The following is a 26,940-nucleotide window of genomic DNA, read 5'->3' as shown; positions in this document are numbered from 1 at the left end:
ACCCAGAGTCAGGAGAAATGAATTGCTCTTTGAAGCCCTAAGATTTGGGCAGTTTTCTAGATAACAGTAGAAACTGATACATTTATCATCATCTAGAGCCAAAATTTTAAATGTAAACAATCTTATAAAGAGGAGGAAAAAAGATAATAAGGGGAGTGAAAAATAAAGTGAGAAACACATAACGCTACTAATGTTACAATTATGTACATTACGTTTAATTTAAATTTTAAAAAGAAAATGTCCAGTTTAAGACTGAGGACAGGGCTCCTTATTAAGGATCGAAATATCCATGGGTGACTTTTGGAATTGTACGCAATTTTTGTGTACATAGGCATTTTTCTCCTGGGAAGAATAGTTTTCCCAGCAGATTCTCAGAGAGGTATGGGTTTAGAGCACTTGTGCACACATGCGGGAGCCTCCAAGTACCCAAGTCAGGCCCTTGTGGGAATGGAGCCCCTGGGGATCCTTTGGAATGGCATTAAGTAACTTTCCAAGAATAAGCCTTTTCCATGCAACCATCAAGTGATGAGGGCTTTATAATATTTATTAAGTGAAGAAAGCAGGAAACAATTATTCACAACTATAATTACAACTGCATAAAAACATACACAGAAGCTAGAAAGTAATAAGCAAATTGAAAATAGTTTTCAGATTGGCAGAATGATGGGTAATCCCCATTTTCTACCCCATTTCCCAAAGTTTCTTAACACTGTTATAGTAGAAGGGCCAGGTGATGACTGAAGTATCGATTTCACACATGAACACTGTATTTTCATTTCAGTATGTCAATTTGTCCTGGTCACCCTTCCCACCAAAACCCAAGCCTACTTTATCTATGGGATCCAGAACCCTGTCTCCATTGTCCCAAGAGAGAACTTGGCAATCACTGAGGAAGGACTGCTTGCTCACGGTTCATCCAGGGGACTCCAGAAAGCGAGGCTTTCTTGAATCACAACCCAACTCCGATTCATGTTAAGCCACTTTGTTTCCATTGAATTGGTCCATCTTTCCCAAGAAATTGAAATAATGAGTCTAAGTTATCAGACTAGAACACTACCTATGTTGGGGGTAGGGACACATCCAAGAACGGTTTTGACTTTTCTCTAAAGAAACGACTGGCTACTGCCACATATACCTCACTCAACTTACTTAACAAGACTTCAGAAACTACAAAACAATTTGATTACAAAGCAGAGGATTGAGAAGAACAAGGAGTAATTTTTTTAAACATAAATTCTGAGAGCAAACACAGAACAGTATGCTCAAACATGCCAAGTTCAGATTCAACTACTTCCACCTTCATGTCCTACTAAGATATACCCTGAATCCCTAACATGGCACAATTCATTTATATCATCACATTCAAACAAAATACTGCACATAGGCTAACGAGGAAGAACTAGAAATCCAAGGAAGACATTTGCTTTACTTTGCATGTTGTGCTTAAATATTTCTTGGAAACAAGAAAATCATTTGTAGCAGTGGTTAACATTTTACCCTACTCTAAAATATAAGAGAGATTTCACGTAACAGTAATTCTGAAATCCTGTGAGAATCACTGGCTTAATACTTAAGCTACAGGGTATAAATGCCACAGGAGTTGCATTATAAGTCATGATGCCCAAGGTAAAACGTTTTTTAACTAAAAGTCATCATAACTAACGACCCATGCTTGGTTTATGGTCAGTAATAGATTACTGAATTGACAATTCTCAGCACTCTAGAAATCAATTCCCAATTGCCAACGGCTGCTAGAGCCCAAAGACTGTCGCTGTTTTTAATGGTTCACAGACAATATTAAGGTTCAGCTCCTTTTCATTTACCACACCTTAGGCATTCCTATAATCACTACCTAACACTGATGATGGGCAAGTCCAAGGAGCAACGGAAACCCAGTTTCAGCATGTACTCTGTGTAACATTCATCTGCAAACTTTTGTGAATTTTGAAAACTTTCAAAAGATTACTAAAATGACGGATCTGTGCCCCAGTTGCCTGCTGCCAACATTAGTGTCAGTCTATTGCACCAAAGGAAAGATATTTGTGGGGAAGGAACTGATAGGCAGGAAATGGAAAGACAGAAATCCCCCCCCCCGAGAAGAAAGTAGATTTTCCAGAAGTGAAAGAACCACAAAAGGCCTAAAAATGATGCCTGATGGACAGAGCTTACACAGTTTCCTTACTTGGGAAGAGAAGAGAGCTTGGAAAAGCTTACACTGAAACTGCCAATTCACTAAGGATTGCTCTGGGCAGCGAGCTTCATGTGGTGGAGAACCAGCGTCAATCTGCCCAAACCGCTTCCAGGAAAGCCCGGCCACTCTGTGTCACCATACCTGAGCCAGCTCCTTAACGCGCTTCTCCAGGGGTGCAGGCAGGCCTTCAGGGAGGGAAGAGGGCTGCCTGAATTCCTGGTCCAGTCCCACCCCAAGGGAATTGCTCTCATCATCCATATCACGGAAAGGGCTTCCTTCTGGAGACTCACTGAGCAGCTGCTCCAAGTCCAAATCAGTCAGCGAGTCCATGGCAGTGGCTGCCTGGAGCAAGTCGTTGTCAGAAGTGGAGCCAAAGAGCGAGAGCAAGGGGTCAGAGGTGCCCTCCAATTCCCGCAGGCCCTGAGCTTCCGCCGACGAGACCGCTACGGGCTTATGGTCTTCGTCCCTCTTTCTCTGAGCCTCTTTCTCCTTCTGAAATTTCTTCAGCATCTCTTTAACGCTCAAAGCCCCAGAATATTTCTTTTTCTTCTTCTCCTTACTGGCATTCAGTGCTGTGAAGCTGCAAGCAAGGAGGAAATTGGTTATGAGGGCTGCAGTACACCTCAAAAGGGAAATTCACGAGAGACAGCCCCTGCTCCCAGCGCAACTGTCTCCAGGAACCTCAGTCACAAGGCCACCCTGTTACTCCTCCTCCCTCCTCTTGGCATATGGAGCTCCTTCTTGCTGGGACCAAAGCTTGAGATTTAATACAGGTTAGCAAAACAGTGTCACAGAATGCTAAATATCCGATGTGTTTTTAAAAACCACTGCCAGGCTGAAATAAAAGGTTGCAAAAAAGCGGTGGGGGGCAAGAAAAATATTTAAAGGGAAAAAGCAGAAGCAGCAGAGAGCAGCAGCAACTTGAAGGGCAGCTGGGGTGAGACCAAGTGAGGCGAAGACAGCAGGACCACAGAAGACAAAGGGAAGTGGCAGAGACGGAAGGAGAACTGGGGCAGAGGGGTGCCCAAGAGAACAAGAAACATCAAGAGTCACACAGTGACAGAAATTGCTGCCAACACTGACAGAGGGCCAGAGAGAAGTCCCATGTCTGACACACAGAGATGTGAAAGCACCAATGCCCACAAGGGCACTGTGGGAGGCGTGAGGGGAACGGAAGGCCAGGCCCTGCTGCTTCTTCTGAAGCTGTGAGGAGGAGGGCGCGTCAGCTCCCAGGTGTCCTGCCCTAACAGTTCAGATTTTATCCTAGCAAAGAAGCTGCTGCCTCTCACCCGGCTTTGGAAAACTTGGACTTTTTCGATTTCTTCTCCTTGTCATAAGTGTCATCTTTTTTCTTCTTCTTTATCTTCTCACCACCTTCCTTCAACTTCCGCTTCTGAGAATTAAAGACAAGGCACAGTTACACGGCTCCCTAACTCAGGGAGCAAGTGCACTACACAGCACTGGCCTTGCTCCGCCCAGGGGACATCCTGAGAGCTGCCTTATTTCCTTCATGAGCAACAGCTTTCAGATCGGTCCCTGGACCACAGACCTGCAGCAGGTCAACACAGCGTTCCCACTAACAGTGTCTCCTGGAAGCACCCAGGGCTGAGGCAAGAGGCCATTCTGTAGCCTGAAACTTTTCTAGTTCAAGTTAGCTGTATATGGGCCCTACCTCTTATTTTAAACATACAGGCAGTGGTGGACAGATTTCAAAATACACTCATCTTAAGGCTAACTTGTTTTTGTTGGGGTGACAGCCCTGGGAACTGAAGTCCTCTACATGTCCACAGAAGAGACACAGCAAGGCTGGTGCAAACTCCCCTCACTCCACACCCTTCACTGCCCTAGTCCCCGCCCTGAGACCACCTTGACAAATGAATCCCTGCCGAGCCTGCTGGGACACAGGCGTGGACACCTCTGGGTCCACAGCACCTGGCCACAGTGCAGGTGTGAGTAGTAACCTGTCAGCCTCGGCAGGGCTCATGCCTTTCCACCAAGCTCCTGAGCCATCCTAAACCAGCAGACATTCCGGCAAGTCACCTACTGATCTTATAAAGTCACGTAAAAAAAGCACTTCTGAAATCCAAAAGCAAGTATCGTTCTAACCTTTGGAGATTTTTTCTTCTTTTCTTTAATGAAGTCATCCTCAGATTCTGATGCTTGTCTAAATTGCAGGGTTCCGGAGTTAATGTAAAATCCTCCATACTTTGTAGTCAAAGAAGCAGGAACAAGTTCATCATACTGAAGGGGGGAAAACAAATGGTCAGCTCCAAGTTCTGGTACTAATAAATAGTCCAAAGGTGCAGAGTGGGTCTTGACAGAGCAGATATGACTCTGTTCTTCTGCCACTTAGCATGGTAAGACCTGCTACTGGTCAACCACAAATGTCCTAGCTCAAAGGTGTTTGGACAGATCTGGTCATCATTTTCAGTGAGGGAACCATGGCCAGATCAAGTGTGTCACTTCCTCTCTAACTCACCAGGGCAGCCTTTTCTTCACACTGAGGGCATGCGCACACTGACTCGATCTCCGCCTCCAGGCCATCACCAGTAGAAGCTAGGGTGTGGTGGCTCCAATGGCATTTTAACACTTACCGCCTCAGAATTATCGATGAAGGAGTCAGATTCATCGTAACCGTACCCCATGTCAATCAGGTCCTGTATCCGATCTTTTCTACGTTTCTTTCCACCCTAAAATACAAAATAGGTCATGTGCTTTTTCCATGTGTAACTGTGGTAAAAACCCATAGCATAAGGCCTACCCTCTTAACAATAAATGTTTTAAGTCTAAGGTCACATGCTTTTTCTGATACACAGAATTAATTGTTGCCTTGAATTCCAACAACTAGTGACTAAAGGTTGTAAATCAGTGGGTCACACACCCCTACACCCACCCCAAACCCCATTCCCTTGAAGACCTTCTAAAATAGAACAGATCTGTATCTGCACAAAATGGCCTAAGAAAGAAAAAGGAACTAAATGGCTTTGTATCAAAACTCTCATTCTAAGCATAAATTCTAGGAGTAAAACGCCCTTCTTGCTCATTCATCCACTTAGCTTCACACACTAGTGCCTGCCACACGCATTGTCTCTACCTTAATGCATTTATCTAATAATTGCATTTTGTTCTCTCCAACCTCTGTACTTGTTTAGATGATAATCCACTAAAGGAACATAAAAATGTCTGGAAACCTCTCCCACTCAACGAGGTTGTTTTGCTGCCCAAGAGAGGAATCTTACATATTTTTCTTCAAACTTCCGGGCAAGGGCCTCCACTTTATGCCTTTCCTTTTCTTCATCATTGAAAGGATCTGAGAGATCTTTCTTCTGTAAAGAGACCATTCCACAAAAATAAGAATCACAAAAAAATTCCCACAATCCTATTCATAATACCTGCACTGACTACTCAATACACATAAACTGCATAATAAAAACAACTGTTTCAAAAAAGACAAGATAAAATACATGCTACTGTCCTAAAAGTGTTTACCTAGCTGCTTAAGAAAATAAAGTTTCCATTCACGTAATTCAACAAAACTAAACGCCTACAATCACCCACCATAGCATTAGGTCCTAGAGGGCTCCAAATATGGCAAAGGGCCTTTAGTTAGGGATGCTCAACCTGTATAGAACTGTTTCAATATAGTCGGTTTTCTTTGTAACCCTAAAAATTATTTTACGCATTTAAAAACATTACTCTAAGAAGGTCCATAGGCTTCACTGACTTCCAAAGCAGTCAATAGCTCAAAAAGTTTAAGAACGCAGTGAAAATAGTGCAAGCCCTTGAGAGCTATTCTGCCGTATTGGTTCGTAGAGTGGTATGAACTTGCACTTCCTTCACTGCTACCAAAAGTCAAAACCAGGTTCACAGCATTCCCTTTCCCTGGAAGCTCATCTTGATGGATCAGTAATCTTGTCTTTCCTCCCAATGTCAATATGCATTCCAAATATTTTCATGTGGTTTTCCAAAGTTTATTTCTACTCCATAAACTTACTGTTGCATTTTTCTCAAGTAAATTTTCCAGAGTTGGACTTTAAGATTCTCTGGCAAGGAAACTTAATTTTAATAAAAGACTCCTATACCAAATACATTTAAGACTCCAGAGTAGACCAAAATCACTAAAGATTGGATGCCTATCTTAAGACAAAACTCTATTACCCCACCCTCCCATCCCTGCCCACTGGAATACCATCTACTCATGAAGGACCAGTTAAATGAGATATTGTGGAACGTACATATAAAAGCCACAAGTGAGTGGTCTTTAAAACATGCACTCATCTGTACTTTCCAAAGTTTTCTATAATGATCACATATAACCTAAGTGATTAAAATAATTTTAAGAAATGCCACCAATGTGGGGCGCCTGGGTGGCTCAGTTGGTTAAGTGTCTGCCTTCGGCTCAGGTCATGATCCCAGGGTCCTGGGATCGAGCCCTGCATTGGGCTCCCTGCTCAGCGGGGAGCCTGCTTCTCCCTCTCCCTCTGCTGCTCCCCCTTCTTTTGTGCTCTTTCTCTCTCTCAAATAAATAAAATCTAAAAAAAAAAAAAAGGTTTAAAAAATTCCACCAATCTAGAGCAGTACTAGACACAACATGTACTCTCTTATGTCTTGCGAAGAGTTGTCCAAAAAGTACTACTTCCTGCATGCATGAAGGTCCAACTCTGTCCAAACACAGCATCCAGGATGTAAGCTCTCTGCTGTCCAAGCCCTGCAGGGCTTTCTATTTGTATCAGACTTAAACAACTGCCACATTGTAACTCCTGCTACCTGTGTTGGCATAATTCTAAAGTACCTATAAGACTGAAAGTTCCTTTGAGGCTGGCTGGGATAGTGGCTTCTCCACCTTTATATAGTCCTCAGCATCTCACCCAGTGCCTTTACATTATAAGAAACATATGCTAACTGAATTAATATATGAATCCCTCAGATTACATAATACTTTGAAAACCACAGAGTAGACACAAAGATTCAGCGTTCTGAATCTGAAGTCCAGGAGTGAATCCCCTGAAACTGAATCCAAAGTTCTCTGTCTATGCTCCAAACATTTTTCTGCAATGGAGAAGAACTTCTGGATCCCTCAAAAAGGTGAAATCAGAGCACTTGAGTTCTAATTTCAGTTGAGCCCATAAATAAAGACCTCAACCAATCCCTGCTACTGTCTCTTCCTCTCAAGGAAGATCCCATTCCTACTTTGGAAAAGGAATCATGAACGGATTTGAAATTATTTTTTCTAATCTTGCCCAATAGCCCTCATATAAAAGGTTGACCCTTGGCACAAACTTACTGGCTTCCATTCAGCTAATGAGATCTTGATCAAGGAAACACATTTTTGTCTGAGCAAAGAAAATAGATAATCCTCCTAACCAAAGGCACTCACCCCCAACATCACAACAGTGAATTAGAAGGAAGAACTCTGGCCACTGAGTTATGCCGCTAAAAACTGTACCTACATGATATCATTCTATCCTCAAACACCCTGTGAGCCGGGTACTAGGCTGATCCTCACCTTTGCCTCAGAGCCCAGCACAGTGCACTGAGGAGTGCTTGTGCTCCTCACCTATTTCCTACCCGTGCTGTAGCATTCCGCTCCGTTTACGTAAAACACAAAAACGTGCAAAACTGATCTAAGCTGTCGAAAATCAGGGCAGTGGGCATGGATAGTATTTTGGAAGGGCAGGAAGAGGGTTTCTGGTGTCCTGGAAAATATTACATTTTATAATCCAGGCACAGGATACAAGGGTGTGTGGAGTTTGTGAAAATGCATCAAGTTGTGAATTTATCATATATGCACTTTTGTTGTGTATTTAATTTAGTAAATAGTTTTAATTTTACAATGTTAATGAATTATCAGAACATCAGTAATAGCTGAAGCTGGTGATGGGTACACGGGGGCTCATTATACTATCCTCCTATTCTGTGCATGTTTGAGAATTTCCATACTAAAGAGCAAAACAAATCTGCCAGGAAAATAAATAGGTCATTTTAAAAAACATTTAAGAAATCAAACTGATTCTCAAAAGACCTGAAACGTACAACCCAATTCTGACAAAAATATAAAAAAACTCCCATAAAAATAGGTTTCTATCCATCCAAGAAACTATCCTGAATCTCACTGTTCAGAAGACATGAGCAGTCAGTGTCTTTTCTTGTCTGCCCTTACACCAGGCAGAGTGAGATTCCGTTGGAAAAGAAAAATGTCCTGCACAAAATTCCAGTGCTGTAACAGCCAGGGGCTGGTCACATTTACACATAACATGAACACCTTGGTATGAAAGGCTTCAGTGTTTATTATTAGGCATAATTCATATTAGCCTTGGATGTACAGTGTTCTCTCTAGCATAAATCAGGAGAATGGTTCTAGAAAGAATTCTATCCTTTCCTGCCCAGAGGCAAAACCAGCACACCTTGTGACTGCTTTGGACTGAGTGCCATGATCTTGGGATAGCCAGAGCCTTTCTAATCTTGCTTCCACCTTCTAGAAATCCCTTTTGCACAGGATGTCCCACGCATTATATCTGCAGACTGAGTCTGGGGCTGCTGGGGTGTACCTTGTCTGCGGGTTGAAGGCCTTTTACCTTCCCTCGTATGTTCTTCACCAGCTCCGGGTAGAAGAACTCTGGACAGCGCTTGTGATCTGGCTCAAAGAGGGTGAGTGTAATCCGAACAGCTGCTGCAGCCGGCTCAGAGTCCTGATGCTGTTCTGTTCCCCCAACCTCCTCTTTCCGGGATTTCTTCAAAAATGCAGGATTCAGAGAACCTGGGAGAGAGGTGAACTGGACCCTGTGGGGCTCCGACATGGCTACCAACAAGTCTTAGCGGGTGTCACTGCATGGCTTCTGTTAACATTAAAAGAAGGGCCAGGTCAAACCAAGATGATAAAAATGATAATTTCTCCTGTTCAGCTATTCAGATTCAAGCTTAAAAGAATTTCATTGTCAAGAAGAATCCACTGTTGATCTTAATTACCACTTGCTGCTTTTTTCTTCTTCAACACTATTCATCTTAAATATACCATTTTTAAATATAAATGTAAATCATCCCAAATCTTATCATTCAGAGATAGTGTTCAGCATACTTCTTTCTAGTCTTTTTTTCTATGCCAGTCAATAGTTCTTACATGTTAGAGAATCCATGCTGATAGAGCCTTAAAGAATCCTCAAAACTGCAAACATCACCAGAGAATATTTTTCATTTATCTAACACTTTTTTTTTTCTGGCTGAGAATAATCTCTTTCTTAAGATCTCTATATTTTCATCACCAGCAGTACACTTACATTTAGGGCCCATCTTTCCAATGAGAAAGTTTTCAACAGCTCACAGAAGGTACTGCCTCCTCTGGGGTAAGTAAAAAACCAGTGTCTCAGGAGGAGTGTGGCTCGGCTCATTTCCTAACACACCAGCGTCTGTCCACCCACAACTGGGCCTCGGCAAAGTAAAAAATTATCACATGCCAAAGACCTTCAAAGTTGCTTGGAAATGGTCAAAATAGACTGTAAAGCTCAGAACACCCAGGGTTTACAGAATATAAATATCCAAACACACACACACACACACACACACACACTATATATATAGTGTGTGTGTGCGTGCGCGCGCACTTCAGGTATAATCTTATGTCCTTTTTTAAACTCACACTCTAGTATGAACTTTCTACCATGACACTAAATAAAAATATTCACTGCTGCCTTGTTTATACAGGAAAATGGTAAAAACAACCTTGATATCCAGCATTAAGGGAATGGTTGGAAAAAAAAACTGCAGCTTTTTTAAAACTGATTTATTCTTATAATCTATAAATTTTGATAGAGATATACAATGCTTGTCATACCTCTTACAACTACTTTTTCCTGCTCTGTTACTGTTTAATTTAAAGTGAGGTATAGGGCGCCTGGGTGGCTCAGTTGGTTAAGCGACTGCCTTCGGCTCAGGTCATGATCCTGGAGTCCCGGGATCGAGTCCCGCATCAGGCTCCCTGCTTGGCAGGGAGTCTGCTTCTCCCTCTGACCCTCTTCCCTCTCGTGCTCTCTATCTCTCATTCTCTCTCTCTCAAATAAATAAATAAATAAATAAATAAAATCTTTAAAAAAAAAATAAAGTGAGGTATAGTGCTCGCTTCGGCAGCACATATATACTAAAGTGAGATATAAAAGAAATTTTAACTTAGTTTTCACACTGAACTCTCTAACTTGGCTTCTTCCCACATCAATCACTAACCTTTCTTTCCCCTGACTTGGCATATGTTATATAGTAATGTATTAGACATCTTAAGATCTACTACGGAAATCCAACCTGTTAGATTAATCTAGTATATCTAGACATTCTTTAACCAAAACTATACTATTTTGAAAAATTTTTATGGTATATTTTAATATCTTCAATCAAAAATTCATCTTTATTATTCTTCTTTTAAAAATAATAGTTATTCCAGCCTGTTTATTATTTCAGGTCAACCTAGTAATCATTCTGACAAGTTCCAGAAAAAAACTCACTGTATTTTGACATTAATGAATGATTAGTAACTAATTCAGGAAGATTTACACGTATCACATATATCCGCATATAAGAATGTCTACTTGTATACATGTAATGTTCATTTTTTTCTACTATGACCAAAAATTATGATCGCTAAGATCAGGGAATAAAATATCTAAAAATGAAGAGTTAAAATTATTCTAAGTAGGCAGCAAAGTGATTAGCAGCAAAACAGGTTGGTAGTGCAAAAAACCATCGTGCACTAAAATGTTGGAAAGAAATTCCCCTAAAAAAAACTTTCAAGGCCCCCAGGACATTAGTGATGCCCTGGGTTGTGAAAATAAATCACAGCTGGAAGCTGAGGCTTAAAGGTCCCCCACTGACACAAGCAGGTAAAGTCACACTATAAGAAGGGAACCTGCCAGTTAACAGATGGGATAATAGGAAGTTCACCCTGGAAGGGGCAACCAGGTTCCTGTCCCTGTCAGGCAGTAATTTTTAAAATGTAACCTTATCATGGTCCAAATTTTAGACATTGTAACTTCATTCACCTAAATGGTAAAACTGCTTCTCTCGGTTGTGTGACTTTATAAATAAGACTAGAGAATAAAGTAAATCAAACCTATGACGTATTAACAGATTTTAGATGAAATTTTATAATCATCACAATTACTTGCTACTTGTTACTAAGTTATTTGAAACATTTAAGAAAAATCAGACATATTAATGATTAACGTATTAGACTTACAATTTTAATTTGAAAAAAAAAATAGATGTTTCAAAGTGTTCATTTAGACCTGACTTCTACATCTATCAGACTTACATGAGTTATGTCTTTGGAAAGATTTTACCATTAGGCTTATAAGTACATTTTAGAAGTTTGAAGTATTTGAAAGAAAAAACATATACAACTTTAAATGCAGGGGACCTGAGTGGCTCAGTAGGTTGATCAGGTCTTGATCTCAGAGTAGTGAGTTCAAGCCCGGCTCTGGGCTCCATGCCCAAAACAAAACAAAAACAAAAACTTTAAATGCAGCTTAAAACATTTAAGGGTATTCAACATTGCAAAAAGAGTTCACTGTTTAGCGGAATGTAATTTTTTAAACTGATACATTAACTGAAGCTTTGTCAAGGGTCAAATATTTTTATTTTTATATAACTACTCTTAGATTTGTTTTTTTTTTCTCTTAAGATTTTATTTGACAGAGAGAGAGAGAGAGAGACAGCGAGAGAGGGAATACAAGCAGGGGGAGTGGGAGAGGGAGAAGCAGGCCTCCCGCCAGCAGGGAGTCCGAGGTGGGGTGCGATCCCAGCACCCTGGAATCATGACCTGAGCCGAAGGCAGATGCTTAACGACTGAGCCACCCAGGCACCCCCTATTCTTAGATTTATAATTGGGGGCACCTGGGTGGCTCAGTTGAGTGACTCTTGGTTTGGGCTCAGGTCATAATCTCAGGTCCTGAAATCAAACCCTGCATCCCGCTCAGCTTGGAGTCTGCTTGGGATTCTTTCCCCCTTCTACTCCCTCCCCCTCTGCTCCTCCCCCTGCTCTTTTCCTCTCTCTCTCAAAATAAATAAAAATCTTAAAAAAAAATGTGGGAGTAAAACTTAAAAGGCTTAAGAAAAACTAGGTATTTAAATACTCAATTTTAACAAGTTGAACATCATTCTAAATAAAAGCACAGTATTGTACACACAAAAACATCCCTCCCAAAAAACCTCAACTGGTGTTATCAAAGAAACACTAGCTTTCTTTTGCATCTTGGTTTATTCCCACGAATTACAAATTTTTTTCATTATACACCCTCTTAACTATTGTATGTTCAAACTGATTATCAGTGAAACAGAAAAACTTAATTCTGTATTATGATTATGTAGTCTTTTTTTTTTTTTAGATTTTTATTTGACAGAGAGACAGCGAGAGAGGGAACACAAGCAGGGGGAGGGGGAGAGGGAGAAGCAGACTCCCCACCGAGCAGGGAGCCCGATGTGGGGCTGGATCCCAGGACCCTGGCCGAAGGCAGAGGCTTAAGGACTGAGCCACCCAGGTGCCCCTGTAATTAGTCTCCTTACTGAACTCATTTAATGGCTCCCCGCCCCCCCCACAAGAGGCTGTCCTGTCATTCCTGGAAATGAGATTTTTTTCTTCTTTCTGAAATGTCTCTTATTTTTGTTTCCTGTCTTATTGCATTGGCTAGAACTTACAGGATAATATTAAACCTATATTCTTTGCCATGCTCTGACTCTCATGGAAACGCATCTAGGTCCACTGGGATGTTGATCTAAATCTCACATATTTTATCAAACCATTAAAATATCCTTCGATTGCTCAAAATTAAGAGTTTTAAAATTAGGAACGTGTGTTGAATTTTATGAAATCATTTCCTGGAATCTTAAATGTGCTTTCAATTACCGGTTTGTCCTTAAGGCAATATAAAACAGTAAATGACAGCTCCTGAAACTAATTGACGGTACTTTAGGGAAACTGAACTCCAAGAAAAACCAAGCTGCGGACAAGCCAACTCGCCAAACACACAAAAAACCACTCTTACAACCAAAGTCCCTCTATAACAAAAACACCTACAGGAGAAGCGTGAGCTTCCGCCACCTTTTCAAGCAGAGGGCGACTCAAGAAAAACTCTTCAGTCGACACTTAGACATATTTGGAGTCTGCAACTGGGATTGGGACCTTTTCAGAAACCGTTATTTTCCACCCGGAGTGTTTGGGCCCTAGGCTGAACTGCTGTGAACAGTTCCCCATTCAATGACTTCGTTTTCACGTACTGAAACTACGCGAGCATCTGCCTTCCTGTTGTCACAACAGCCAGCTCCCAACTTCTCTAAAAGTGTCAAACTATAACAAGGCGTACGTGAGAGCCCGGTCCCGACAAAGACACGCACCTTTGTCCCCGGCGCGACGCAGGCTACGGCCCCGAGGGCCGCACTCGTCCCCCCGCGGCCGTCCTCATGCCGGCCCGGGCGCCCGGGCTGCGGCGCTGCTAGCGGCCGGCCCCCGAGCCATGCCTCCCGGCGGGCGGCCAACCCGCACCGCGGCCCATGGCCGGGTCCCCACGCGCCCGGGGGAGCCTCGCCAGCCGTGCCGCTGAGCCGGCCCCGTAGGAAGCGGAGAGACGCCGGCTCCACGTCGGTCGAGCAGCTCGGGACCTTGGGCGGGCTGCAGTGGCGCCCCGGGAGAACTTGAGGCGGCGGACGCGGGCTCCGAGCCGCTCCCCGGACGCCGGCCGTTAGAAAGCGCGCACCGAAGGACCCGTCCGACCCCCGGGCAAGGCCGCGCAGAGCCCGCCCGGCGCGGGCCCCGGGAGCGAGCGGAGGCTGGCTTCCAGGCCGCGCCGAGGTCCGTCAGGGCAGCTCCCGGTGTGGAGACACGGCCGGCCCCCGCGCGGAACTAACGGCCGTAACGGAAGCGCGAACGGGAGGGGACTGGAGGCCAGAGCCCAGGGGCGGGGCGGGCCGCAGGGCCGGCTCCCTCACGCACTCGAACGGCCGCACCGTCGCCGCCACCTCCGCCGCCTCAGACCGCGGGCGCTTCGTTGTCACGAGCCGGAGGGAGGGGGAAGGAGCCGGGAGCCTCCGGGCTCCGGCGCGCCGAGACCGCGGCACCCCAGTCACGTGCCTCTCGGCCGGCCAATGAACTCCTGCGGGCGCGGTGACGTCAGGGCAGCGGCGTGGCCGGTGACAGCCGGCCCCCATCACGTGGCCGGGCGCACTCCAATGGGCGGTGCCGGGGCGACCTGATGTTCCCGGCGGCCCGTGCGTCGGCGGTGGTTGGGTGGTAAGATGGCGGCTGTGAGTCTGCGGCTCGGCGATTTGGTGTGGTGAGTCCGGGCGGCCAGGGCTAAGCGAGGTGCGCCGGGGAACTCCCCCACTGGGCGCGGGGTTCGCGGCCAGCCCCGGAGCTGCTTTTCTATGCGCTCCAGGCTGCGGAGAGAGGGCGAGACGAGGTGCCGGCGCTGGGAGCGACGCCGGGCGGAAGGGGCAGCCCGGCCCCGGGGGACTGAGGCCGAGAGTGGCCGCGGCGGGCCGGGCTCTGAGCCCCAGGGCCGCCCGGGGGAGGGCTTCGCTCCGCACCTGCACGCCGGCGGCCACCGTGAAGGGAGTCTCCGGCGCCGCACAGCTCCCGCGGACGCCGGGTCCTTGGGGTCTTCCTGAGGCTCCCCAGAAAGCGGGAGAGCCGGGGAGCCCGCGGGGCCATCTCGCCTGGGCAAGCCCGTCAAAACCCGCGTTGCGATGGAACCGACCTGTGCGGGCGGCTTGGCTTGGGGTGTCGAAACCGGACTGCTGGCGCTGCCCCGCGAAGAAATGGAAGGGAGACTTCTCCTTTACAGCCGAAGGCTTGGCAGTGACCAGTGCCTTCTTGGGTGCCTCTCGTGGTCTGCTTCTGTGTCCCAGACAACCGCCCGAACCAAGACTGACTGTCGCCGCTTCCCTGGAGCGACGTAGCTCACTTCTCAACCCAGAGGAGGGTTTTCATTAGCATTTGTCAAAGCCGGGCTGGTCTCACGGTGAATTAAACTAGACTGTGTAAGGGGAAGTCTGTGTTTACATTGCAAACTACCCCCAGCCCCCGGCAAGGGAGACTCTAGACAAGTGACTCTTGATTGGTTTTGTTGTTCTGTATTCCTTGTCACCAAAAGAATGCACATACAGTATGCACCTTTGTATTTCAGTTCTGAAGAGTTTGGGCCTCCTGGGCCCAGCTGTGGAAGCCAGATTAAGAACTCCTGTTTGCCAGCTTTTGTTTTGGCTCTTGAGGGTGCAGGTGGAGAGTTAGGAAAATAAATTTCATGTTGAGTGGGTTGAAGGAGATGGACTGGCTTTTCCAGGGCAAATGCTGACTGTGTGTTTTCTCTAGGGGGAAACTCGGCCGGTATCCTCCTTGGCCAGGAAAGGTGAGTGTCTTGCTCCAAATGGAAGATATCTGAAGTTGAGTTTAAGAAGGTGGAGAATGTAAGATTCATTCCTCTCAGTTTCTGGCGTTTAGTTAAACTGGACCTATTTAACAGAGTTTTTCTCTCTCTACTCTCCGTTTGTTTAGAAAAGACAATATAATATAAACTAGGTCATTTAATCTGCAGTAAATGCTTATCTCTTGAATCAGAGATGGTTTTGGTGAAGTTTTTTAATCCTGGAAATCAATTCTAATTTGAATTTAGCTTTACACTTAAATGTAACAAAAGGAGAAGAAAATAAATTCTCCAGGAAGAGAGGAATCTAAATGTAGGTTAGTGAAAAGTCAAAGTATTTTTGTCCCAACTAAGTTTAAATCTTCTTTCCATGTTACCATATGTGCTGCTCCAGTGCATCTTTGCAGAAGTTGGCATTCCAGATTTTGCATGAGGCGATCCGTCATAGCTTTCCAAATGTTCTGTTTTTATATTCTTGCTAGGAGCCCAGGAAATGTCTTTAGACTGTCTCCTTGCAATATGGCATTTTCATTGCCTCAGTTGTTCTTCATTGTCATTATTACCTGTCTCAACTCTTCCTGCACAATTTTTTTTAATTGAAGCATAATTGACATACAATGTCATAGTAGTTTTCAGGTGTACAACTTATTGATTCAGTAATTCTATACATTACCCAGTGCTTACCACGGTAAGGATAGTCACCACCTAACATCATTATTTCACTGAAGTATATGTAAAAGTGTTCTCTGCATTTCTTCAGTGATGATAGGGTCATGTGGTTGGAGGAGTTGATGTTGATCTTACGCTTTTAAAACAGAGTCATTGCAGTAGAAGGGCTATTCTACCTACTGAGCACTGCTACATGGTAGATGTAGGGAACTTCTAGAATATTTGCACATTTCCACACATCTCAGTAGAAAAGTGCCAGACTTGGACATGTACTACCTGGGTTCTTTCTAAGCCTGTTCCTTTTGTTTTATTTCATTTTTTTTCTTACCAACTTGGAAGTGTGGAAAAACCTTTCCCCCCCCCCCTTTACTCCCCAGATTGTTAATCCACCCAAAGACTTGAAGAAACCGCGTGGAAAGAAATGCTTCTTTGTGAAGTTTTTTGGAACAGAAGATCAGTGAGTAGTGCTCATCAAGAGTTTCACTTTCCCTTTGGGCGTTGCTCTGGATCTGAGCTGCTTGTGAGAATATTCGAAGGACCCTAGTTCATTTTTACTGTAGTCTGTCAGGCATATTGTTCTGGCTTTGTATACCTAAATAAAAGGTGCTATTCTTAGCTTATAGAAATTGTCCTGGGGCCAATAACAATTTCAGTCAAGTGAGAAATAGGACTCACTATTTTCTAAAGATGATAATCACAATAAGATTATTTCTCATCTCTTTATCGAATCCCATAGGTAGTTCTTTTTATTAGGGCCATGTTTGGTTCTCTTTTAATGGCTGGTTATCATTGTGGTTCATGTATGAGGTTTACAGTGAAATCAGGACCATTCATTTGAGATTCTGTGATAGGCCATATAGGTCACAGTGAGGAGGAGAATGTGTATTTACCTGAATTTCCAGTGATTTGTTCAGCTTTCTGGTTATTACATGGATTTGATTACCTGGGTGTAGCTAGATGGTTTAAGTAGTTGCATTTTCTACTTAGGATTTTTAGAGAAAAATGTAGTTTGGGGTTTGAAAAATGTGAGTTTTCTGAGAAATCTAATACCAATGGTTAAAATATATGTTCTTAGAAAGTGATATATGATATTCTATAGCAAAATCTCTTATAAACAGTGTTCTTCACTCATTCAGGAGTTTATATGCCAGAGTGCTCAGCCTGGGTTGGAGGGGTTTTTTTGTTTGTTTGTTTTGTTTTGTTTTTTAAAGACTTTATTATTTATTTGACAGAGAGAAAGAGACCGAGCATGCACGGGCGAGCACAAGCAGGGGGAGAGGCAGAGGGAGAGGGAGAAGCAGGCTCCCCACTGAGCAGGGAGCCTGATATGGGGCTCCATCCCTGAACCCTGGGATCATGACCTGAGCTGAAGGAGATGTTTAATGGACTGAGCCACTCAGGCGCCCCCTGGGTTAGAGTTTGGCATGTTTATCTTCACCATGCAGGTATACCAATATACCAGTTCTCTGTCACAAAACAACTTAGCAGCCTTTTGATGACGATATTCAAGGGAGTCACTGGCTTCTGGTATATAACACAAGTGCTAATTGTACATCCACACTTCGAATGTTGACACCAAAAGGAACTTCCAGAGAAAAGCAAATGTTGTGGGCCTTGCCTTTCAGGAATTCAGGTGACAAGACATAACCAGTTCAGATGGGAATAGGTGCAGAGTGAGTGATACAGGTGACTATTAAAGCGCTCTAGAACACGGAGAGATCAGTGGAGAACACTCAGGTCATAGAAGGGTGATGGAAGGGGTGCCTGGGTGGCTCAGTCGTTAAGCTCAGGTCATGATCCCGGGGTCCTGGGATCGAGCCCCGCACCGGGCTCCCTGCTCAGCGGGAGCCTCCTTCTCCCTCTACCACTCCCTCTCCTGTGTTTCTGCTCTCGCTGTGCCTCTCTCTGTCAAATAATAAATCTTTTGGGGGGGGGGGGCCTGGGTGGCTCAGTCGTTAAGCGTCTGCGTTCGGCTCAGGTCATGATCCCAGCGTCCTGGGATCAAGCTCCACATCAAAAAAAAAAAAAATAAGAAGAAGGGTGATGGAAGAGATGGAGTTAGAATCTGCTTCTGGAGGACAGATAGAATTTGAATAGGCAGGAAGAAGAAGGGCAGTGCAGGCAGTGGGAATACTGTGAGCAACTGGGTGTTAAGTTGGATGCGTGGGCAGAGAAAGGCTCCCCACCTGGGGTAAAGAACTGTGCTTGAGAATAACAGGCAATATGGTTGACCCAATTTGGTTAGCTAAACGAAGATGTACAAGTCTAAAACAAAAGTGGAAACTCTTGGAAAGTAGAGGCTTGATCAGATTACAGGAGGCCTGAAAGCCATTGTGTTCTTATAATTTAAGCAAATGCTGGAAGGTCAGAAGAGTAAACGGATGCCTACTACAGATGAGACAGGAAATTGGAGTGTTGAGTGCATTTCAGCACTTAACCGGGCACACAAGTGAAGCCAATGAAAGGGATGCACTTACTGAACACAAAAATAACCTAATGGTGTTAGTAGTAGTGGTGGTGATGTGATTTCTAACTAAAATTCTTTGAGGGGATTCATAAGCAAGTGGATTTTGGGCAACTGTTAGATATAATATCTTTAAGCTTATAAAACTCCCTTGGTAGAATTCCGCATAAAAACTTATTGAAAAACAAGTTGTCACAGGACCAACACATTATCTTTTTGTGGCTAGGCGGTTGACAATGAAAGGAAACAGGGTAAGGATCTCCAAGCACTTATCTGAAGGGAGAAGGGTTCTTAGTGATCAGTGATCAGACATTATTTACTATCTTTAAGTTATCTGAAGGTGAAGTGTCCAGGGAATTACTTTGAGGAAAGAGCTCTGGATTTGATGCTGGCCTGCTGTGCATTCAGATGCCATCGCACCTGCCCTACAATTTGGGCAAGCTGTTTTCACCTTTCTAAGCCTTTGTGTCCTTGCCCATATGTGGGATGATACTCCCTACCTCATTATGCAGGAGAAGTAGTGTCACTTGTTCCATAGGGTGGTGTGGTATACAGCAGGGATTCAGTAAACTTCAGGTGGCCGTATAGATATATTACAAGGGAGAGAATAAGCTGGTAAGAAGCAGGTGGCTGAAAAAAAAATAAGGGAAACGAGAGAAAGGATTTGTGTTTGGAAAAGGAAGGCATTTGTGTTGGAAATTCCTAAGGACTTCAGCCAGGTCTGTTTTTTTATTTTGTTTTGCTTTTTTGTTTTTTGGGGTTTTTTTTTTAAGATTTTTTTATTTATTCATTTGAGACACAGAGATAGAGAGAGAGAGAGCATGAGCAGTGGGAGAGGCAGTGGGAGAGGGAGAAGCAGGCTCCCAAGGAGCAGGGAGCCCGATGCGGGACCCGATCCCAGGACTCCGGGATCATGACCTGAGCTGAAGGCAGACACTTAACCATCTGAGCCACCCAGGCGCCCTTGCTTTGCTTTTTTGTTTTTTAAGATTTTATTTATTTGAGAGAGAGACAGCACAAGCAGGGAGGAGAGGGAGAAGCAGGCTTCCCGCTGAGTGGGGAGCCAAACACGGGGCTTGTCCCAGGACTCTGGGATCATGACCTGAGTCTAAGGCAGACGCTTAACTGACTGAGCCACCCAGGGGCCCCCAGGTCTCTTCTTTGGACCAAAAAGGCTTCAAACACAAAACAGTAAATTGTTCCACCCTTTTTTTTTTTCTTTCCAATTGTTCTATCTTTATGGAAAAACTATGCTGTGCCTTGCCAGGAGTGCTGTGTGCAGTCGAGTCCATGCTCCCAAAGGGATCTGATGGAACTAATTAAGATCAGAAAAGAGGACCAAGTCAGATCAAAGAGTAGGATTCTTTAATGTGAAAAAGTCAGAATTGTTGAAATGATGAATGACCGTAAGAAGGTAAACACTGACCTGTTCATAAATCATCAGACATTTCCAATAGCAGCCCTGTGAGTAGAACAAATGCTGTGGTGACCAAGTTTAGGGCATGCATAAGAAGTACTGTAGGAAACAGACTTTTGAGAAGTGTTTTAGGTGGGAAGTACAAGTGGATTTTTAGAGATGAGTACTGCTTTGTGAAGGGCAAGGCTATAGGTGGTTCCAGAAGAAACTGGGCTCTACCTCACCTTTGATGCTTGAAGTCAGGGAGAGGGGCATATGCTCCTCGCACATGTTGGTTACGGGGCTCTGACTTTGGTGGATAGGGGCTCACCGCATGGGGCTGCTCCTGAATTTCTGAGCAATATAGGATTCAGTCAGGGATGTTCTTTTTCAAAACTGTACACTATGTATGGGGAAAAATATTTATAAATAAGATTTCTTTAATATTAACAGGGATCTTTATTAAAAGAGTGAAAAGGGTAGCTCCTTAAGATAAAGATTTCAGCGGCTCACTCAGTTAAGCCCAGGTCATGATCCAAGCAGGGAGCCTGTTTCTCCCTTTCCCCGACTTGTACTGTCTCTCTCTAATAAATAAATAAAATCTTAAAAAAAAAAAAAAAGGGAAGATAAAGATTTCAATCTTCTAGAAAACTAGTTTTTCTCTCTTCCTTCCTCTGTCAAAACATCTGACAAATTGTGTTGATGTCCTGTTAGGAAGAGAGAGGACCAGACCTTCGTAACTGATGTCCTATTAGGAAGAGAGAGGACCAGACCTTCCTAACCAGCCGCTCCTGGAAGGGGAAGGACTTAGTAAGATGGCTGGATTCAGCTGTCTGAGCCTGGATGGCGAGTATGGGGGTTACTTATGGTTGTTTTCTATTTCATAGAGATACAAAGGGGAAAATAACTTTAGCATAACTTTGACAACTCTGCCAGGTGACCCCACCCACAGATGAAGTCTCAGGCACATGAGAGCCCACCTTGGGCAGGGAGTTGCCCATCAGAATAGAAACTGAACTCGGGGTTTGAAATTTTCATCAGGGGCCATGGATGGCAGAAAGGAGGGAGCTCATTTAGTCTGTGGGTATTCAAAAACGCCCAGAGATAAACAGTTCAAGAGAAGACTACTGGCAAAAGAAGATAGATCCCAAATGACCTTCTGAGAGTTTCTGTAGCAGTCTTCATACCTGATCCTACAAGAGCCTTTTTGGGAAATGGATAGGATATTTGTTCTGGTTCTCACTTTTTAACAGATTTGTACACTGAGAGGCAGGAGATTTGTGGAGTTCAGTGATAGAATGTCCAGGATCCCAACCTGAGATACTTTTTTCATCAAGGCAAATATAAGGTATGAAGTGAGTGAGTACTAAAGTAACTTTTGGAGAAGAACCTGTGGCTTGTATTTACAAGCAGATTGGAGCCATCCGAGCATCCCTCTTTCTTTTCGCCTGGCACCTGATCGCCCTGCTTTCCCTACATCCAACACTGTGCAGTAGCTGGAGAATGGAGCCAAATGGATGGTGAGCACGCTGCTATTTGGACTGAGCCAGCAGTGTCCCTCTGCCAGGGCTGGAGAATACCTGTCCTAGAGAGCACTGAGTAGATTTTCCTCTCCCAGCACCAGCATCCATCCTACAGGTGACTCCCCTCATGGCTGAGACAGTGGACTCCATGAGCAGGTGTGTCATGCACCAGAATTAAAGAATCTGGCACAAAAGAAGCAGCTGACCATATTGGCATAGACAACACAGCTTGAAAGCCTTCTCCAGCATTTGGGAATATTTTCAAGTTTTGAAAAGAGAATCTTCTAAATCTATTTTATCTGCAAGTCTTTGTTGATGTCTGTATGATAATCATTGCTTGAGATTAACTGACAAACTCTTATTTTCTTTGTGGCTTTTTTTTGTTTTGTTTTTTGATTTGTGGGTTTTGGGATGTCTTGATTTCTGAACAGCTTAGACTTGGAGCTGTAACAACTCCGTAATCTTCAGCCTCTTTCAGTGGTTTTAAAGCAGGGCAAGCATACAAATCATTTGCTCAGTACTACTCACCAAATCTAGATGGAAAAGCAACTCATGTCTTCTGTCCCCATCTTTGTTCTCACCTTTGGACTGTGCTGACACGTGTGTGTTCTCCCTCCCACCCCCACTCCCACCCAGGTCATTGTGTCATGCAAAGTCTGAGACACATACGTGAGAGTTTTGGATTATTCATAGACCCACATGTTTAATATGTGTACATGGTATGATTTAACCTAAGGGAAAAGCAGGTCAGAATTATGGAAGTTTTTGAAAATGTGAGGTGTTTAATTTCGTTTTGAGTGGAGTGTGTAATCTGAGAGTGGCTTATAGTGGAAAGTTTATATTCACAAGTGAAAAGAATTTACAGGTGTATCAGAATACCATAAGTTTGCTGCTCCTGGCTGTGTTACAGGTGCAGTTACACCGGCAACCAGGCAGTAGCTACTCACCTGAGGAAGTCATAGGGGCACCTTCTGGGTAGAGCAGCCCATGTTCTACAGCAGAGACCTTTATTGTTGATTTGTTGTTTCTTAAAGATAATACATGTTTATGGCACCCCCCCCAAATTAAGCTATGAACTGTGAAACAGTTCCATTCATTCCTGTCCCTCAGCCACCCAGTTACCAGCCCTTGGGCATCCAGTTATACTAGTTTCTTACGGCATGTCCCTCCAAAGACACTGTGTGCAGAATCAAGAAATTACATATTCCTTTTTCCTTGTTTTTACACAAGTGATAGTGTAGCTCACACACTGTTCTGCATATTGCTTTCTTCCACTTAGCCAGATATCTCAAGAGACCTTCCATTTTGTCCTTTGTAATGACGTCACTGATTGCCACTACAAACAATGGGGTTTACTTCCTTGTATGTAAAAGCAAAGGCCCATACTTTACATACCACTTGACTAAGCTTGATTTTTGACTCCCAGCCCAACAGTAACTTAGGTAGAAAAGGTCCAGCTCCTTCCGGGCATCAGGAGGATGATAGGAAGGAAATCATAAGTCGCAGCTCATATCACAGAAAGAAACAGAAGTCACCTAAAAAAAATAACGGGGGCACCTGGGTGGCTCAGTCGGTTAGACGTCCCGACTCTTGATCGCAGCTCAAGTCTCAATCTCAGGGTCATGATAAAACAAAAATGTACAGGCAACAGCAACAACCAGAAAAGGCCACCAAAGCCTTAGAACATTTAACCCAGAGGCCATCATTCCAGCCCCTCTGAATATGCTTGGAAGGCATCATTTACTCAGTGATTATTTATTGAGCACCAGTTGCATACCAGGCCCAGCTGATGGGCCTCAGTGAGAATGGTACATTATTGAAGCCCTGGATGAAAAGCATACTCTTTAAGGAGACAGGGTTTTTTTTGCAATATAGCCTTTAGAGAAAAAACTATTCAGAAGGCTAAAGTGATTTCAATTTGGCTCGCTTTCAAGAGGTAATCCTCCTAGGGCTCTGGTGGGCTGGCTTTTTATTTACAGTTTTTCTGATTGGGGCACAGTGCTTCAACAATAGACTGATTTCTTAACTAGATTAATATTTCTTGGATTTATCCTCTTGATATTTATACTGTCCATTCTTTTAGCAAACCATTTTCACTTTTCAAAAATGGCCAGAGAGGAAAATTTCATTTTAGGATGCAAATGCCAGAATGGAATTTTGACTGTACCATTCTTCTGGCAGAAATCAGTAATCCACTTAAAGTGCTTCAGTGAAGAAATGGGCATGGGTTGTTGGTCCTTCCTCCACGGATGTCCTTACCTCTCCATTTCCTCTGGTTCATGTGGGGAGAGGGAGGCAGGGATTAGGATGCCTAGAGTGTATTGTCCCATCTCAGGGAGCTCCATAAAACCACCCCATTCATCTTACACCAAAACTTGTGTGGGTCTTAGCTTCTAACCTGAAGCTCAGAGAAGGAAGAGGCATGTCGAGGGCACGTGGCCCTTTAAGCCTTATCGCTGGTATTTGTGTGATCTCAGTAGGACAGCTTAACCTGCTTTTCAGGGCATGTCTGGCTTTGCATCTGCTCTGGTGGTCTGTCCTTAGAAACACTAAATGGGAGGAGAAGCAGGAGGGTCTGTTCAGTGGTGTACCTGCCAGGCAATGTAAGGTCAAAATATGATTCCATTTTTCCTCCCCAGGAACAGACCAATGCATTCTATCATGGCAAGTTTCAGACTTTAAGATGAGTTAGTCACTGAAAGGTACCTGCTTACCTCACCTGGTTGGAACTTTATGCAGTGAGACAGCATCTGAGTCCTTGTTCATCGTTCCGTTCTCTGTGGCTTTGTTTAGCCATAGATAACATGCTTAGTCCTGGTTTGCTATCACATTTATAGGCTAATAGTCCTACGGCTATTGTGTTTGTACAGATCATGGTCACAGTTATTAGCATAACACTTAAAGGATAGGTGGCTGTTGGTGGGTTGACTAAACTATTTTTATGTAGAGATTAGCAATTTTTTTTTTTTTTAATGGGCTCCGTGCCCAGTGTGGAGCCCAGTGCAGGGCTTAAACTCATGATCTTGAAATCAAGACCTAAGTTGAGATCAAGAGTTGGACGCTTAACTGACTAAGTCACCCAGGCGCCCCACATTTTTATTATTATTTGTGAATATTCTCCAGCTTTCTCTAAAGGAGAGGACCCTCAGTGTGATAGCTTAGTTTCTCTATCCTTAACCTGACCCCTTTTTTCAGAACGTTATGCTATGAAACCTGTGAGTATTACACAGTAAAAATGTATATAAGTTAACTGTTACCTTGCCAAGCCTATAAAATCCTCTCCTTTGTACTGGGACGCTGAATGTCATTTAGAAAAACCACAGAAAGCCAGCTGGGGCAGATTTGTTCAGGTCAATATGTAGGCCAGATATTCCAGAAGTGACAACTGATGGATTTTTTACTTGCGTGTGTTACACATTGATGGTAGGAATTAAAAAATAAACATCATAAGGGTATGTTGTACCTTTAATCACAAGCAGAATCTTGTTTCTAAAGACCTCCTGTTACGACTGCTGCCCTAATTCCAAATCATGTGTCACATGTTTTGTGTGGTTTAGTAGCCACAGACAGGATCATTTATGACCAAATATAATGTATCCTGTAAGAGGAGCAGATTTCAGATGCTGCATTTCTTGAGCCATGGGAGCATCCCTGATTCTCAGTTGATGACAGATTGTCATTCTGGTTTGGGTGTTGACTGGGCAGTGATGTTACTGTGGTCGATTATGCTTCCTGATGCCCTCGCTCCATGACGGGCCCCTGTGATGAGAATGGAAGAACATTGCCAGGCTTCCCCTGCCCTACACAAGTGGCAGGCGATGTGTGGTTTAGTGTAGAAGGCTGGTGAACGAGAACAGACAAATAGCCTGCAACTTGTGGAAGATATTCTGGTTTTGGTAGTGGTGGTGGTTGTGCTTGACTTGTTTCGGGAAGACATACTTTTTATAACACCCCAAGAGTTTGGGGTGGGTGGTAACATGTTTTGAAAAAATAGCAGGCCTGGTTCAAAGTCCAGTTAAACCAAACGGATATTTGCATTCTGTTGTGATGAGGTATTTGATAATTTCTGGCATGGGCAGTGTGGATCATACCCTTTCTGTGTGTGTTTTCTGCTAGTGCCTGGATCAAAGTGGAACAGCTAAAGCCATACCATGCACACAAGGAGGAAATGATCAAGATCAACAAGGGAAAACGATTCCAGCAGGCTGTGGATGCTGTCGAAGAGTTCCTCCGGAGAGCCAAAGGGAAAGACCAGGTGAGAGACTGATTCTTGCTTTATTCCAGCATCTGACTGGTTATTTTGTCATAGTATCTAACAGATTAAACATGGCCCAAACCTAAACTCTGTTTTTATGCCATGCCAGTGGCGAGAACACTACTTCAGTTCTAGGGTATCCGCGTTTGGCTTATCAGCTTGAAACTCCATGCATGTGGCACTTTTCTGAAATAGATTGCTGTTCTTAGGAAAGTCACTTGGACTCAGGAGAAGTATCTCAGCTTTTGAATACAACACAGGCATTTCTCCCTTTGACATTCTAGAGATTAGGAGTGTTCTTGGGTATATCCACTGCCTGGGTGTAAATCCCACTTCTTAGCTTAGGGTACAGGCAAGTGATTTGACTTTATCTGCTTCCCCAAGTATCAGTGGAAGCAATAGCAGAACCTATTTCATAGGGTTGTTGTGTGGATAGCACATGTAAAGCGCTTCTCCTAGGGTGTCTGGCTTGTGTAAATGGCGGTGGCGGCGGCAGTGGCTGCTGTGGTGGCTATCATTGTTATTATTAAACTTTCAGACATCGTCCCACAATTCTGCTGATGACAAGAATCGGCGTAATTCCAGTGAGGAGAGAAGTAGGCCAAACTCAGGTGATGAGAAGCGGAAGCTTAGCCTGTCTGAAGGGAAGGTGAAGAAGAACATGGGAGAAGGAAAGAAGAGGGTGTCTTCAGGCTCTTCAGAGAGAGGCTCCAAGTCCCCTCTGAAAAGAGCCCAAGAGCAGAGTCCCCGGAAACGGGGTCGGCCCCCAAAGGATGAGAAGGTTTGTTTTACCTCTGCAGCTTCCGGGATTAGTGACTTCCTTCTGTCTCTGAAAGAGTTGAGCTCTACAGTGTGCCTCAGCTCACTGAGTGGACATAGAAACCTGTGCTAAGCACTGCCCTAAAGAATCCTGCAGACCAGGGGAGGGACTCAGCCTGGGTGCACAGGTATGAAATAGGAACACAAGGCAGCAAAGGATCTCGCATTCAACTAAATGGTCGAGGCGGGAGAACAGTCCGCCTGAGCCAGCATGCAAGGGCTGGCA

General features: G+C 44.1%; 2 protein-coding genes across 13 annotated transcripts in view; one reads left to right on the top strand and one right to left on the bottom strand.

Annotated features, from left to right (window-relative positions):
• The window catches only part of UBN1 (ubinuclein 1), a 39,431-nt gene extending 25,226 nt beyond the window's left edge, over positions 1 to 14,205 (bottom strand). The window contains exons 1-7 of one of the 5 annotated variants that reach the window (XR_003523024.2): positions 13,565 to 14,204; positions 8,740 to 9,027; positions 5,431 to 5,517; positions 4,786 to 4,881; positions 4,298 to 4,432; positions 3,481 to 3,584; positions 2,333 to 2,771 (exon numbers count right to left, since the gene is read on the bottom strand). Coding sequence is in view for 4 of the 5 variants with exons in the window: in XM_027611144.2 (XP_027466945.1) it covers positions 2,333 to 2,771; positions 3,481 to 3,584; positions 4,298 to 4,432; positions 4,786 to 4,881; positions 5,431 to 5,517; positions 8,740 to 8,988 (1,110 nt within the window). In the remaining variant the exon portion in view is untranslated. Of the gene's footprint in view, positions 1 to 2,332; positions 2,772 to 3,480; positions 3,585 to 4,297; positions 4,433 to 4,785; positions 4,882 to 5,430; positions 5,518 to 8,739; positions 9,028 to 9,465; positions 10,021 to 13,564 lie in introns of those variants that run through there. The other 4 variants (XM_027611146.2, XM_027611144.2, XM_027611147.2 and 1 more) reach the window with 4 other exon arrangements.
• Positions 14,206 to 14,385: 180 nt separating this feature from the next.
• The window catches only part of GLYR1 (glyoxylate reductase 1 homolog), a 35,494-nt gene continuing 22,939 nt past the window's right edge, over positions 14,386 to 26,940 (top strand). For 5 of the 8 annotated variants that reach the window (XM_035722167.1, XM_035722169.1, XM_035722168.1 and 2 more), the window contains exons 1-5: positions 14,386 to 14,499; positions 15,537 to 15,573; positions 16,635 to 16,714; positions 25,757 to 25,895; positions 26,434 to 26,676. In XM_035722167.1, the coding sequence (XP_035578060.1) occupies positions 14,462 to 14,499; positions 15,537 to 15,573; positions 16,635 to 16,714; positions 25,757 to 25,895; positions 26,434 to 26,676 (537 nt within the window). In that variant the 5' untranslated portion in view covers positions 14,386 to 14,461. The remainder of the gene's footprint in view (positions 14,500 to 15,536; positions 15,574 to 16,634; positions 16,715 to 25,756; positions 25,896 to 26,433; positions 26,677 to 26,940) is intronic. The other 3 variants (XM_035722171.1, XM_035722172.1, XM_035722170.1) reach the window with 1 other exon arrangement.

The sequence above is a fragment of the Zalophus californianus genome, chromosome 10 (genome assembly GCF_009762305.2).
Source record: "Zalophus californianus isolate mZalCal1 chromosome 10, mZalCal1.pri.v2, whole genome shotgun sequence".
Lineage (NCBI taxonomy): Eukaryota > Metazoa > Chordata > Mammalia > Carnivora > Otariidae > Zalophus > Zalophus californianus.
Note: the sequence above shows the minus strand (reverse complement) of the source record. Positions and strands in the feature narration are given on the sequence as shown.